This window comes from Trematomus bernacchii, unplaced genomic scaffold (assembly GCF_902827165.1).
Source record: "Trematomus bernacchii unplaced genomic scaffold, fTreBer1.1, whole genome shotgun sequence".
In the NCBI taxonomy this organism is placed as follows: domain Eukaryota; kingdom Metazoa; phylum Chordata; class Actinopteri; order Perciformes; family Nototheniidae; genus Trematomus; species Trematomus bernacchii.
In genome coordinates, this window is record NW_022987676.1 from 146,857 (window position 1) to 162,903 (window position 16,047).

General features: G+C 46.7%; 1 protein-coding gene across 1 annotated transcript; it reads left to right on the forward strand.

Moving 5' to 3' along the window:
- Positions 1–9,262: 9,262 nt before the first annotated feature.
- Positions 9,263–14,322, forward strand: LOC117487616 (protein ALP1-like). The gene is made up of 3 exons (XM_034136233.1): positions 9,263–9,449; positions 13,242–13,811; positions 13,892–14,322. Exons 1-3 carry the CDS (start codon positions 9,263–9,265, stop codon positions 14,320–14,322), a joined length of 1,188 nt encoding a protein of 395 aa, XP_033992124.1.
- Positions 14,323–16,047: the final 1,725 nt, after the last annotated feature.

Below are 16,047 nucleotides of genomic sequence, written 5' to 3' on the forward strand. Positions count from 1 at the left end.
ACTATCATTACATGCTGTGTGTTATAAATTACACAGAGTGGTTTTAGATTCAACTCATGCAAGAAAGAGAGGAATGAGCCGTATGCAAATATGCATGTTTCTGCAGAAGGACGACCGCAGAGAGCTTCCTGAAGGCTTCGAGACACACACACACTTTTGTTTTTAGGGATGACTGCAGCTGAGATAAATACAAAACGTTAACGTGTAGTGAATCACGGCTGCTGACTCTGCAGGGGGTCTCAGTCTGAAGAATGAGGCGCTGAAATGTTAGCCTCATGCAAACTATTTGGCTTTTTAATACTGCACCTCGCAGGGTCCTCAGTCTCATTCTGCTCTGCAGCCGAGGCGTGACGGACAGCAGGGGGCGGGCCTTCACTGACAGCAGCCAATAAAAACGTCTCGTTTACTATTCTGTTCTCCGCAGGCTTCACACTCTCACCGTCACAAACTCATATATTACACATTACCAGTGACGTGCGGTGAGGTTCATGGCTGGTGAGGCACTGACTCTTTCAGAGTCAGATTTACAAATATTATAGCCTATTTTGACCTTAATCGAAATATTCTGTTATTTTCAAAAGCTTTTTTAGTCTGATGCTATGATTAATTTTAAACAGACCGATCAACAAAAGGATACCCAAAATCTAAATATTGGATTGTTCTTTCTAAGTAAGATCCCATTTTCATTACAGTTGTGGTCTTACCTTGACTTGAAGATGAAGTCCATGCTATCCTTCTGGACAACAATCTCTATTACTGTTTTGTAAAAGTCCTTCTTATCTTCCTGTAGTTTCAAAAGTCTAGTTTGTTGTTTGCGGTAGAATAACAGTAGCAACAAGAACCTGTGGGCTCACGTGCGCCCCCTTCAGTGCGGCAGAGGTTATGGCTGCCTCTCCTGGTGCTCTTTTCATTGCCGTTGTACGATGAGACCAGCGAGCCTAAATATCATATATACGTGAAATAAGTTATTTAGAGACTATGGATGGCGAGGATAAATGTAATAAAGGGATCTACAAACATTACATTGGTGACCTACAGTGAGATGGGAACAGGCATGCGCTTAGGGCCCGCTTTCCAGACAGTTTCTGTGGGGTGACGCATTCTGAGGTGAGGCAGATCTCATCTGTGCCTCACCTCACCCCACAGTAACTGGCTGGAGCGCGCTCACAAAATAAGTGCCCGCGCTAAATTAGTGCCCGCGCTCCAGCAAGTTACTGTGGGCTTACGAGAGGCAGTGCTCGTGCCTGCCTCACTTCTCATCGCTCCCGTAGCGGAGCTCGGCAAATTTGCTGATTTTGACTATAAAATGCGATTGGAATCAAACAGAAATCACATTTACACACAGATCAGTGGAGACATTTTATTATTATTATTATTTAGTTTTTCTTTAATTGTTTTTCCGTTACATTGGAGTATGACAGGTGAGGCTCTGCCTCCCCTGCATCCACTGACTGCACGTCGCTGCACATTACATATCATAGTAATATATTCTACCCATATTTTACAACTTATTTACTACACTCATATACTCTGATACTCCCTGGGAACAGAGCAGATATGTTAGAGGCCCCAACACACATAATGTGTGTGTGTGTGTGTGTGTGTGAAGAGTTTTCTCTGCGCTCATACTTCTGCTCAGAGATGTGTAAACATATTTTAGCCTCGGGCATCACAGTCTCAGCTTTTTATCATCTCTGCACTGAAATCAAAGTGTGTTATTCCAAACACAAACACGCACACACACACACACACACACACACACACATACACACACACACACACACACACACACACACACATACACACACACACACACACACACACACTCGTTGTAGAAAAGAAGCATAACATAGTACCATTATGAAAACTAATTAAAAAACTATAATAATATCCAATTCAAAATAAAGTGAAATATAAATGCAAGAAACAAGTTGATTAAAATACGACCAATACTTTCATTTAAAGGAGAGCTGTGCAGATTTAAAATAAAAAGGGCTAATATTTGCAATTTTAGAATATTCTGTCACAATATGTGCATTCATGTTCAACGTGTCAGTGGGCTGTTGATGAAATAAAAAAAGACCTTTCACACAATATTATAAGGAGATGATGCAATAAGCTTTATTCTTTAAACATAATTTATTACACTAAGTCTGTCTGAGGCAATCCTACAGAGAAAACATGTAAATACAACCAGAGTGACCATGACAACTGGCGCAAGAAATGTGTTTGTATTAAATATATAACGTCCTACATCTATTACTTGTGTTATTTGACGTCTTGCAACAACAACAAAGTCCTACATGGCAGCTTTTTTCTTCCTTTGTGTTCTCGTGAATTCCCTCTCCTCTTTCTGTGTTTAAATCACACACTGATGACGTCACACACACACACACACACACACACACACACACACACACACACACACACACACACACACACACACACACACACACACACACACACACACACACACATGAATTACAGGAAGCCCTCCGAGCCTTAATGGTCGTCCTGGGGTTTAGGAGGAAACATGCGAAAGCCGTAAAGACAGAAAAAGGCATGGATGTGAATTTGAGGGGAAAAATAAATATGAGTTTTGGATTATGGGGTATACATTTCAGAGGAATAGTTTCATCATCTCTGAATAAACCCTCGGACCATCGGAGCAGTAAATCCATCGACTCCACACCTCCAGGAGAATCGTTCACTGCAACGCCTCTGTTTATGTCATCCATCCAACCAAGGGTACTGCATCCTTCTTCTGTAACACACTTCATGTACACCTCGTGCACGCCCTGTTCCAACCCCAGACTGACTAACAAATACAAAAAGTCAACACACTGTTACGACAAAATGATAAGACCCAAAGACGGTTAAAAAAAAGGTATTTGTTTAGGTGATTTGCAGGGCAATACAAATACACGTAGTATACAAGGACTCCAATAAGTACTTACTAAATACTAGCTAACTCTCTAGCACAGAAATCAGCTGGCTGTCAAATCTCTAATAATATTTGTTAGGCTCAAATAAACGCTGGAAGGCACGACTCTAAGGCCCCGTCCACACGGAGACGATTTCAGTTGTATCCGCTAACGTTCTTTATCGTTTAGACAGGTCGTCCACACGAAGCCAAAACGGAGCCACGGCTTCAGAGCCCGAATCCGATAAACTTTGAGAACGGCTCCCAAAGTGGGTAGGTCTGGAGACGAAACGCTTGCGGCTCCGTGTGTACGATCATTTCCTGATAACGATGACACCATAGCCCCGCCTCTCCCCACCTCTGCTGCTCACCCCCGCGCCATTGCTGATGCGTTTCGCCAACAGCAACAACAATGGCGGATCGCAGGGTTGCGTTCGTGCTCCAGACGCTACTGACCATGATGTTAGTGCAACATCTACAGCTCCTCTACCACAACCATCGGCAACAATAATAATATAATATAACAATAATAATAATAATAATCGTCATCGGTCTTATTCGCTGCTTTTGGTGTATTTTGTGGCGGAAGTACAGCGCCACCTACAGGCCCGGCATATGTACTACAACGTCTCTAGCGTTTTCGAGCGGTTTCGTGTGGACGGACACATTTCTTGAAATCGACTTCGTTTCAGTTTCGTCTGGATCTGACACAGAGAAAACAGATTAAATACACACAAGTATCTACAGGTGCAAACAATAAGGGCGGGGCAGGTAATCAGGTCAGTGAAGAACACACATGGGGAGGAGTCAAGCTACCTGAAATGAGAGGGGAGATTAGTACCAAAGTAAAACAGGAAATGCCAGACAACAAAAAGGGTAAACAGACGCAGACTTGACAATATTAACTTAACAGTGAAATAATACTAATACAATTAAACTAAGATCAAAAAACAAATCTGACGAGACACAACACACACAGCAAACAAGGTGATGCAGCGTCAACGTAGTGATCACTGATGTGTGAGTTAACTCAAACACGTCTATTTGGGGTCTATTCCTTTTTATTGTGGATTATTTTTGTTGTTTTTGCACATCTTTGAGGTCATTTTGTGTCTGACCGCCTCGCTGCACATTATCCCTTATGACAATATCATATACCGTAATTTTCGGACTATAAAGCGCACCTGAATATAAGCCGCAGCAGCTAAATTGAATGATGTGTACATATATAAGCCGCACTGGACTATAAGCCGCAGGTGTTTTAATGTTTAATTACCATATGTAAGGGTTCGCGCACAGAGGGGATTGTCGGGAAAGAGATGGCTGTTTGAGGAAGCTCCCATTTATTAACATTTCAAAAAACAAGTTGCATATTTGCATAACGTATTCAAGTGTTACCATTTAGTGCAATAGTAGCTACAGAACATGTACTGTGCTGTGTAAACTGTACTGTATCACATAGCGTTTCAGACACACAAACTTTTCAACTTTCAAACTTAGGAGAGGTTACGTCTTCTTTGTGTTATAAGATAGGACTGGCAGGGTCAGTCAAACCTGGTCGTTATCCCGCGGAGCTCCTGTCCCGGTCCCTTGCGCTCTCTCGGCCCGGTGTCTACAGGGCTAGCCCGACGATCCCCCGCTAGTATCCCCCGCTAGCATCCCCCGCTAGCAACAGGCCTTCAAAACAATGTTAGAGGCGCTCCTGAAACAGCGTCAAAACGGGTATATTTCCCGGGCTTTAATATACGCTTTGTTTCACTCGTTTGTTGTTTTGCTCCTCCGTGTTTTCAGAGCAAGTCGTCGGAGCTGTAAAAATCCATAGATTAGCCGCACCGTTATATAAGCCGCAGGGTCGAAAAATGGGAAAAAAGTCGCGGTTTATAGTCCGAAAATTACGGTATATGTTAATCCAGCATTCTCAGTAAGACACAAAAAAACACCAATATTTTCCAAATCAAAGAGGCTGTTTTAATATCTAATCGTATTATCTGAATATTTTGGTTATTGATCGTAACTTAGGTTTGTGTGTCGACATAAAAATGAGTCTCTTTTCATCTTTATTCTCCAGGCCCTTATACATGCAAAAAGTAAAAGCTTGTTATCTATATTAATTATTTATAAATGTTAATGAATCACCGGCAAATAAACTGTATAATCAAAATCAAAAACAGATGAATGTGGACATTTGTATAACCCTGTATTTCAAAATGATGGACCACAAGAAAGTATAAGAATGTTGTGTGTGGTGTGTTGTGTGGGGTGTGTGTGTGTGTGTGTGTGTGGTGAGTGTGTGTGTGTGTGTGTGTGCGGTGAGTGAGTGTGTGGTGTGTGTGTGAGTGTGTGTGTGTGTGTGTGTGGGTGTGTGTGGTGTGTGTGTGTGTGCGTGGTGAGTGTGTGTGTGTGTGTGTGTGCGTGGTGTGTGTGTGTGTGTGTGGTGTGTGTGTGTGTGTGTGTGTGTGTGTGTGTGTGCGTGCGTGTGTGTGTGTGTGTGTGTGTGTGTGTGTGTGTGTGTGTGTGTGTGTGTGGTGCGTGCGTGCGTGCGTGCGTGCGTGCGTGCGTGCGTGCGTGCGTGCGTGCGTTGCGTGCGTGCCGTGTGTGTGTGTGTGTGTGAATATGTGTGAATGCTGGCTGGTGATGTAAAGCGCTTTGTTTTGTTTGCAAAGAACTAGCAAAGCTTTATCCATGTGTATAACTGCACTCCATGTAAAGCTCACTAATTAGTTAATTAGTTATATCCTGAGAACCTTTCTGGGCCTGAAACTTCTCCGCTGGTGGTCTGAAGAAAAGGTAGTCCAACATACAGTCCATCCATAAACAGTGTGTGTGTGTCCCCCCCCCCCCCCCCCCTCCAACCAAAAGACTCCCACAGCTTTAAAGAGTCCCTATCTGCTTGTTGTGGTGTTCCCTGTGGTGTTTAGAGAGGGCTGTCCCCATTAGCTGTGTCAGATGTCAATCAATCAACAGAGACATGTTGGGGGAAGCCGCTGGAGGGAGATTCCCACAGAGATGTTTTTATTATCGCCCATAGAGGTGAATAGGATTTAAAACTCACAAGAGCCAGGCTTTATTTATCGACCTATGGGTACTTACTCTTGAAACCAATCGAGGATTACCATCCCTTAAGGTCAACGCTATTTTGTTACCTCCCTTGTCGTCAAGAACCGTGCGATCCTCAGCTGCTGGTTTCTTGGGAAATCATTTACATTAAAACAATTTGACTACAGTCACTTTATAACATGCCCATTTGTATCTAACGACATTTTATTAATTGCATTTGATAATAATACAAAAATCACAACAGAGCCGGCCAGCTAACCAATCAGAGCAGACTATGGCTCTCGTTTCAGGACTGCAGATCTGGAAAAAATAACAACTTATTTTGACTGCTACTGCGATGTGATTCACGATATATACTTCATTTTCACATATTTGCATTTACTGGATGATATCTCTCCGCTGGCCTGGGAGCGCCTTGAGTCCCCCAGTCAGAGCTGGTTGATGTGGGGAAAGGGACGTTTGGGGCTCTCTGCTGGGGCTGAATCCTCCACGACTCAACTCGGATCAACGTTAGAAGAAGGCAGAAGTGAACCGTCAGGGCCTTCAAGGCATTCAGAGAACACCCTGGAACAAACAACAACATCGATTTAATTAAATAAATAAAATGTAAATAAAATGAATAAATGAGAATGGTATCTGTGTTGTTGATCTGTAATATTACAGTGTTACGTTGATTTGTGTGTCCGTCTCGGTCCATGCACTACGCATTTCAGTGGGTTTGTGTTAGAAAAACATATCCTTGATAGAAGGCCCCGGCCCTCACACTGAATGAGAGCGTTTGGATTGACAGTTTGATCCACCAATCATATACTGATTTGTAGCCAATGGGCGTGTTCTTTCAGAGTTTCCCTCAGTTCCATGTGCTCTAGAACAGGGGTTCCCAAGAGCCCCCCCAAATGACTCCTGTTGGAAGTTGCGCCGCCCCCCCTTGTGTGTGTGGGGGGGGGGGGTAATTAAAATTTGAAAGTCTCAAAAATGCTACAACTGCTGTCACAAACTGGATGAATGTGAAGTATGTTGTTAAAGGAGGATGAACGCGTAATCAAGGAGCACTATTGGAGTGACTTTGATGGTTATTGGACTCAGGATTCATTCATTTGGATTCCCGCTGTATGAAGAAATTAAAGGACGGCGCAAGTGGAAACAATTCACAAAGGGATTAAACTGTTTAAAACACATGCTCAAAGTAAGCCGGATTTTGCCGATGTGTTTATTTGGATTCAAAAGTCGTAAATAATCTACAAAATGGAGGAGACCGATCTGATCGGAGCAACTGTGACAAATAATCTGAAACCGGCATGGACCATGACTATGTTTTAAAAATGCGCTTATCCAGAAAAGCCTGGTTTGGACACTTTACGGGCAGAAGAAACATTTCTATTAAAGAAAGAATTATACATTTCTGTCTTGTTATGCCTTTAATAGCTACTAACTTGAATTTGTATTCTAATTAATTAATCAATTATTTTTTATATTTTATTGTAGAGACAAGGCTTTTAGTGACAATCATGTATTGCGTTACAATTATATGTAAAAAAAAAAATAAATAAATAAAAAGTCTAAATATGATACCTGTGGCGCGCCCCCAGGCTGGGAACCTCTGCTCTGTGGCGCGCCCCCAGGCTGGGAGCCTCTGCTCTGTGGCGCGCCCCCAGGCTGGGAGCCTCTGCTCTGTGGCGCGCCCCCAGGCTGGGAGCCTCTGCTCTGTGGCGCGCCCCCAGGCTGGGAGCCTCTGCTCTGTGGCGCGCCCCCAGGCTGGGAACCTCTGCTCTGTGGCGCGCCCCCAGGCTGGGAGCCTCTGCTCTGTGGCGCGCCCCCAGGCTGGGAACCTCTGCTCTGTGGCGCGCCCCCAGGCTGGGAACCTCTGCTCTGTGGCGCGCCCCCAGGCTGGGAGCCTCTGCTCTGTGGCGCGCCCCCAGGCTGGGAACCTCTGCTCTGTGGCGCGCCCCCAGCTGGGAGCCTCTGCTCTGTGGCGCGCCCCCAGGCTGGGAACCTCTGCTCTGTGGCGCGCCCCCAGGCTGGGAGCCTCTGCTCTGTGGCGCGCCCCCAGGCTGGGAGCCTCTGCTCTGTGGCGCGCCCCCAGGCTGGGAACCTCTGCTCTGTGGCGCGCCCCCCAGGCTGGGAGCCTCTGCTCTGTGGCGCGCCCCCAGGCTGGGAGCCTCTGCTCTGTGGCGCGCCCCCAGGCTGGGAGCCTCTGCTCTGTGGCGCGCCCCCCAGGCTGGGAGCCTCTGCTCTGTGGCGCGCCCCAGGCTGGGAAGCCTCTGCTCTGTGGCGCGCCCCCAGGCTGGGAGCCTCTGCTCTGTGGCGCGCCCCCAGGCTGGGAGCCTCTGCTCTGTGGCGCGCCCCCAGGCTGGGAGCCTCTGCTCTGTGGCGCGCCCCCAGGCTGGGAGCCTCTGCTCTGTGGCGCGCCCCCAGGCTGGGAGCCTCTGCTCTGTGGCGCGCCCCCAGGCTGGGAGCCTCTGCTCTGTGGCGCGCCCCCAGGCTGGGAGCCTCTGCTCTGTGGCGCGCCCCCCAGGCTGGGAGCCTCTGCTCTGTGGCGCGCCCCCAGGCTGGGAAGCCTCTGCTCTGTGGCGCGCCCCCAGGCTGGGAACCTCTGCTCTGTGGCGCGCCCCCAGGCTGGGAGCCTCTGCTCTGTGGCGCGCCCCCAGGCTGGGAGCCTCTGCTCTGTGGCGCGCCCCCAGGCTGGGAGCCTCTGCTCTGTGGCGCGCCCCCAGGCTGGGAACCTCTGCTCTGTGGCGCGCCCCCAGGCTGGGAGCCTCTGCTCTAGAAGCCGTTAGTTCAGAGAGACAGAGGAATGCCACGGAGCAATTCATTTGTTTTATTGTTTTTAACGTTGAAATGGCAACAGGTGAAGATGATGTTGTTGCGTTGACTAGTCTGTATGCAGCCCATCATGATATAAGTTTAATTTAGTATCGACTGTGTTTTCTGGCTCTCTTATTCCCTCAGATGGTTTTCAGAAGACGTTTTCTGTGGATGCGTCAGCCGCTAAGAACGCTCAGTCTTACCTCTTCCAGCTTCCTGTATTTTCTCTGGCCTCCTCTCTCTTGGCTGAATGAAGACGTGCACGCCGCCCACAGGTCCGGCTGCAGAGCGGGGAAGCACAGAGACTTATTGAGTGAGGTTTGATTTCATGCTGCAGGTATTTGGAAAGCGAGGCGAGCTCCAGGGAGAGGGCTGTGCAAACTTTCCACCGTATGAAGAAATATCAGCGCGGGGGAAAAGGACTGCTTTAATTTGTGTTTGAGAACGTAAGGGTGGGGGGGGGGGGGGGGGGGAGGCATGGTTCTGATTATGAGGCCCTGCAGGGAGCGTTTGCAGGTTTCTAACCCTAACCCGTCAGTCAGCAGCTCCCCGGAGGAGCGGACGGACACAACGAGGAAAGCAGAGTTTCAGGAGTCTCTGAAGTCACGCTGCAGGAGAACATGTCGGCTGACGCTGGACAAAGTCTCAATCTGGGATGTCCAAAGTAGGCGAGAAGAAATGAACTGAAGTGTAGCTACCTTTGATCAAAATCCCTCGATGAAACACAGATGGTCTGACACAGTTACCAGTCAGAAGGAATGGAGGCGTGTGAGTCAGATGTTGTTCTGATTTATTCTCCCTCCACCTCAGGAGATTGCATCATGGGAGTTTGTGTTCACGGTGGTTTTGATTAGCTTGTGCAACACTGACTCACTTTCCTCAGCTCTAATCCCAAATCTATTCACAATGTCACTAAAACGTTAAGACACACACCTTTCAGTGGTTATGGTCAATGATCAGCAGATCCACACACACACACACACACACAGTTTTTCAGTCAGCATCTTCTCAGTGAGCTGCACACGGCACGCTGATTTTAATTTCAATTTCTCCCACCTTCTTCTCCCCGCAATCCTCATCTCATTAGTTTGTGTGACGAGGGTGGGTGTGTATGTGTGTGTGTGTGTGTGTGTGTGTAAAGAAAGATGGACTTTTGTTAATCCCTCGTGGGGAAATTGTTTCTCTGCATTTGACCCATCGTAGTGTTAGGAGCAGTGTGCTGCCATTTTGAACGGCACCCGGGGAGCAGTGTAGGGAACGGTGCCTTGCTCAGGGACACCTCGGTAGCACTTGGTCTTGCCGGGACTTGAACTGGTGACCTTCCAGTTGCCAAGCCAACTCCCCATCGACTTCGCCACCACCACCCTTAACACACCGTGTGTGTGTGTGTGTGTGTGCGTGCGTGCGTGCGTGCGTGCGTGCGTGCGTGCGTGCGTGCGTGCGTGCGTGCGTGCGTGCGTGCGTGCGTGCGTGCGTGCGTGCGTGCGTGCGTGCGTGCTGTGTGTGTGTGTGTGTGTGTGTGTGTGTTGTGTTTGGCACAAAGACATCTAAGTCCAGGCAGGGTAGTTGAGACTCTGGTATCTTCCGTGGATAATCATTTATTGCAAAAAGCCTCTGTTGTTTTTGTTCCACCAGCAGCATGCCTCTGGCCTCCTTCAGGTTCCACCCTGAGGCATATCATAGTGAGATGTTATTTCATAGAGACATACATTCTTGTTTTCATAGGAATGTGTAGATTTATACCAACAAGAAAATATAAAATAAGATTATTGTCAGATTCCTCTGAAGTCACTGAAGGAATGTAAGTATGTTTTTCATCAACTATTTCCCCTTTCTTGAATGAGGAATACAGAAGAGTTATTTCCTCTTCTGCAAACGCCACTTTCGCGATGAGTTGCATTTTTTGTATTACAGTTTTTGGCCAACACGCAGGCAATATGAGGAACTATGTGTTTGGATCGTAAACTACGGTGGCCAACCCGTGCAAACTCCAGTTAGTCCGTCTCATGTTAGTGTTTGTCAGTATATCTGAAATGATTAGGTTAGCTACGTTAGCTAGCTAGCTAGCTTACAGCAGATCTGCAGTGACATCAGAAGGAGTCATGTGACCACATTGTTAAAATAGAACATTAAACATTTTAGGTGAGTTTCCAACAACAGAGACAGCTGTTCAGCTTTATCATCCTGAACGTCCCAGCTGTGTGCGTCACTCTTTAGTGTCCCCTGGTCTCCCAGCTGTGTGCGTCACTCTTTAGTGTCCCCTGGTCTCCCAGCTGTGTGCGTCACTCTTTAGTGTCCCCTGGTCTCCCAGCTGTGTGCGTCACTCTTTAGTGTCCCCTGGTCTCCAGCTGTGTGTGACACTCTTTAGTGTCCCCTGGTCTCCAGCTGTGTGCGTCACTCTTTAGTGTCCCCTGGTCTCCCAGCTGTGTGCGTCACTCTTTAGTGTCCCCTGGTCTCCCAGCTGTGTGCGTCACTCTTTAGTGTCCCCTGGTCTCCAGCTGTGTGTGACACTCTTTAGTGTCCCCTGGTCTCCAGCTGTGTGCGTCACTCTTTAGTGTCCCCTGGTCTCCCAGCTGTGTGCGTCACTCTTTAGTGTCCCCTGGGGTCCTTCTCAGGTCGATTAAATGGATTCCTTGCGTCCCTCACTTGCATCGTTTCCCTGCGTTTAGTCCCTCCCACCAGGAAGCATGGAGAGACGCAAGAAGACCACGAGTAGCAGGGAAATGAGTTTTAAGAGCAATGGGACGTCCTTTCCTCCGGAGCGTCACGTGAAGCGACGTCCGTTTGTGATGACGCTGCACAGCTGATCGTCTGACAGCAGCTCTGTCCCCGTTATTTTCACAAACAACCCCGCCTCTGTTAGTACACATTTACTGACACAAACATTTGTATCATCTGTTGTAGACCCAAATACATTAAATAAAATAAGAACTCATTCTCAAAAAAGATAAACGCCATTCTTAAAATGTATAAACGAACAATAGTTAGATTAATATTGATTAGAGTGCACAATAGAAATAAAATAATTCAGAGAAGAAAAAGACATATGTTATCTATCAAAACCCAGTTAGATTAACATTCATTGGATTGCACACTTTGTCTGTTTGTGTGGATATGTAGCAAATTAACATTTTAAATAACACTTAATGACTGACTGAATGGAAATGACAATAAATGAAAATGTAAAACGAAAAAGCGATCATGAAAATGTTTCCAACAAATGAATAAAATGATTTTTGTCCACTTAGTTGTTCAGATATATCACATATTTGTAACTGAATGATGCATTCATTGAAACAGAACACAGTATGAACTGAGGAGTGAGTCCCGTGAGTTTCATGTGTTTTCTTCACTCCGCTGGGAAACTGCTCTCATGTCAAGAAGCATCAGATCAGTGCATGCGCTGCATCGTCCAATCAGTGAGCGATACACAGTAAGGGGGCGGGGCGAGTGTCTGAGGGTTTCACCGGAGGATGGTCTGGTGGTTCCTCGGTTATCGCTCCTCCATTATCGCTCCTCGCTCCTCGATCCTCGGTCCTCCGGCAGAAATAAGAGCCATGGGACGCTACTCAAGATGGCGCAGACAAATCAACTTCCGGTGAGACCGAGACCGAGGAGCGAGGAAATGAAAATAGTCGACCTGAGAAGGACCCAGTGGCTGCTTCTCAGGTCGATTAAATGAAATCCTTGCGTCCCTCACTTGCGTCGTTTCCCTGCGTTTAGTCCCTCCCACCAGGAAGCATGGAGAGACGCAAGGAAAGCACGAGAAGCAGGGAAATGAGTTTTAAGAGCAATGGGACGTCCTTTCTTCCGGCGCGTGACGTGAAGCGACGTCCGTTTGTGATGACGCTGCACAGCTGATCGTCTGACAGCAGCTCTGTCCCCGTTGTTTTCACAAACACCCCCGCCTCTGTTAGTACACATTTACTGACACAAACATTTGTATCATCTGTTGTAGACCCAAATACATTAAATAAAATAAGAACTCATTCTCAAAAAAGATAAACGCCATTCTTAAAATGTATAAACGAACAATAGTTGGATTAATATTGATTAGAGTGCACAATAGAAATAAAATAATTCAGAGAACAAAAAGAGATATGTGATAATATCAAAACCCAGTTAGATTAACATTCATTGGATTGCACACTTTGTTTGTTTCTGTGGATATGTAGCAAATGAACATGTTAAATAGCACTTAATGACTGGGGTTTGGCAGCTGAATTAAAAAGTAATCAGGGCCAGGCGCCGTCGGGCACGACTACAACAGGTGATTGGTTTAATGGAGGTAAGCATCACTATTCTGTTGCAGTATGAATGGTTTCACCAACAACAGCAATTTCATGTAAGATCAATTAATTGTCAGTTTAGTAAAAGCTAGGTGCTGAAGGTAACAGGTATCTTTATTTTGCAGATGGATGTCGATCCCATAGCCATTTTAAACCCTCATTGCCAGTCCTTGCTGTGTTCTTTGATGGCCAGGACCTCATGCAGGACTACAGACTGGGGCGCCAGTCACTGGAGGCCCTGCTGAGAATCCTGCCATCAAAGAGCACACAAGGCTGGTCACATGAGGTGCATATTTTAATTACCCTTTATTGGTTGGCACACGGCTTATCGTACAGTGTGGTGTCCCGGGCCTTTGATGTCCCCAGGTCTACCGTCTGCAGACTGGTGCACACTGGAGTTGAAAAAATTGCAGCCCTTCGCCAGGAGGTCATCACACTGCCCCCCCCTGGAGAACTGGAGGAGGTTGGCCAAGGGTTTGCAAGGCTGGCCAACAGCCCAGTATTCTCCAGGTGTGTGGGGGCCATTGATGGCTGCCATGTCCGCATAAAGACCCCCCCAGGACCTGAGGGCCAGGATTACCTCAACAGGAAGCTCTTCCCATCCATACAATTGCAGGCAGTGTGTGATGGGAAGGGCTTCTTTCTCAACACCTTTGTTGGGTATCCTGGCTCAGTCCACGACACCAGGGTCTTGAAGAACAGCGCAATCTACAAAGGGGCTCTGTATCCTCCTTCAGGTGAGACCAAAGATTCTTGTTAACACATCAAAATCCATCAATGACTGTTAGTATACTAAAGATGTTCTCTCTCTTTTTAGGATTCTTCCTTGTGGGTGATGGTGGCTACCCCTGCATAGAAGAACCTGTGGCCATCATCACCCCATATAGAGAACCACTGCAAGGGAGGGTGCAGAGCCGCTTCAACCAGCATCATGCCAGGGCTCGCTCCATCATAGAGCGGGCCTTTGGCATGCTGAAAACCAGGTGGAGATCGCTGTTCTTCAAGGCTCTGGAGGTCCACCACACCTTTGTCCCCTCAGTCATCACCGCCTGTGCAGTGCTGCACAACATCTGCCTCACAGCGGGGGACATCCTTGAGCCTGCAGAGGATGTTGGGGACATTGGTGTGGTTCCACCACGTCTGGTGAGCGGGGAACAAGGCGGACATGGCCAGCGAGACCGACTGGCAGGGCTGCTCTCTGCTCCACGTGTGCAACCAGTCGAACTTCAAGAACATGACTATTTGTAGGACTTGGGGACACGAAGGCCTTGGGCACCACACTGTGTGAAAAGCTGTGTGCCTTCATTTGCTTTTTATTGTGTTGTGATGTTTATTATTTTACAAATAAAAGGAACAATGTTTTGACAAACAAAGTGTATCTCAATGGAACAATAACAACGTTGCAAAAACTTGGAAACAAAATCATTTATTCACAAATTTCTCAAATAAATCCAAATACTTTTGGGCGTTAGCCTGAGTGGCCTCAAAGCGTTCCTGCTCTTGTTTGGCCTCCTCTTTTAAAAACTCTAAAAGGGCCCCCCTACTTGCCCTCTTCTTCTTGGCAGGCGGGGGACTGAGAGAGGTGGATGGCTCTTCATCCAGTGTAGTGGTGCTGCTACTTGTGCCAGGCTGCCCAGGATCCTCCTCTTCCTCAATTGCCTGGCCACAAGGAGCGGCCCCAGCTCCACTGGATGAAGAGCCAATCCCACTGGGGGTCACGTCAGCCGAGTCCATCAGCACTGGAGGCTCCATGGAGGGCCGACTCCCGATGGCTTCATGCATCAGGGAAAACCACGGCCATGTGGCTGCCGTGGCCTCCCCCTCATCTGTCCCCGTCCCTGTAGGGGGGGGGGTTTCAGCTCCTGGGGGAGAACAAGGAATGTATGAGTCAGATGAAGACACAATATAATTAGCTTCATTGTATGCATCTAGAAATACAATATCTCACCTTATATTTGCATTTGAGGTTGTCCCACTTTTTTGCCAGTTGGGTGGGAGTGAGCAACTCCTCCAACCCCATCTTCTGCAGAACCTCTCTGTGGAGTAAACAATTTGTAAACCATAGCATCCCGGCATGCAAAGTGTGATTACTTCTGACAATATGCTTCATGCATAATAATTCCATGACACACTCAGGTTCACTGTGGTTCATTCACAGTAGTGGTTACATTGATTATCATACCATGCACCAAAACAATATTGTCAAACAACTCATGTAGAACTGTAGCTCACCCCCAGGCCTTCTTGGCTGTGTACCTCTTTCCTGTGAACAGGTGCTCATGCTCAGTCCTATGCTGAACCAGTGATCTGGTTTGGGCCTCCGTCCCTGTTTAAGGAGAAATATGTTATGTACATCAGCAAAAGGAAACCTTAAGCCATTAACATTTCACTCACATAATGCCACATATAAATGACAGCTTAATTATTTAATTGAGCCGATGTTAATATATTGAATGATTTATTACAAATAGATTGTGACTGCCAAATGAATGATGGTACCTTAGTTACGTCTGTATGTGGCAGGCAGCCTAGTTAAATGAACAAACAACTGGTTTCCAACCAAAATATGTCCGAAACATAACGAATGCTGCGTGTATACGCACGTTATTTATTGCAAATCTTGCCTTTAATTGGGCATTTCACATGAACATTGTTGAGAAAATATAAAGCGTTCAATAACAGAAATATATGAGTTGTGGGTTAAATACATGTGAACAGATGTTGCATTATCATAACGGTATCGTTGTAGGCATACAAATAACATTAAGTAAAAGGTACTTACACTTGTGTAGTTTTTCTGCCGCCATGTCTTTCAAATGTGCCAGCTGCATGCTGGAGGCAGGGCTTTGAAACCGAGTGGAATCAAGGAAGTCATGCCTCAGCTGTGACTGGAAATTACAATACATGAAAATGTAAATCGAAAAAAGCGATCATGGAAATGTTTCCAATAAATGAATAAAATCATTTTTGACC

Excerpts from the sequence above, each read along its gene's own strand:
- LOC117487616 (XM_034136233.1), top strand. The coding sequence starts at position 9,263 with ATGGTTCTGATTATGAGGCCCTGCAGGGAGCGTTTGCAGGTTTCTAAC. Across the intron at positions 9,450-13,241 it reads CTCAATCTGGGATGTCCAAA|TCCTTGCTGTGTTCTTTGAT; the intron begins GTAGGCGAGAAG and ends CCTCATTGCCAG. Across the intron at positions 13,812-13,891 it reads GGCTCTGTATCCTCCTTCAG|GATTCTTCCTTGTGGGTGAT; the intron begins GTGAGACCAAAG and ends CTCTCTTTTTAG.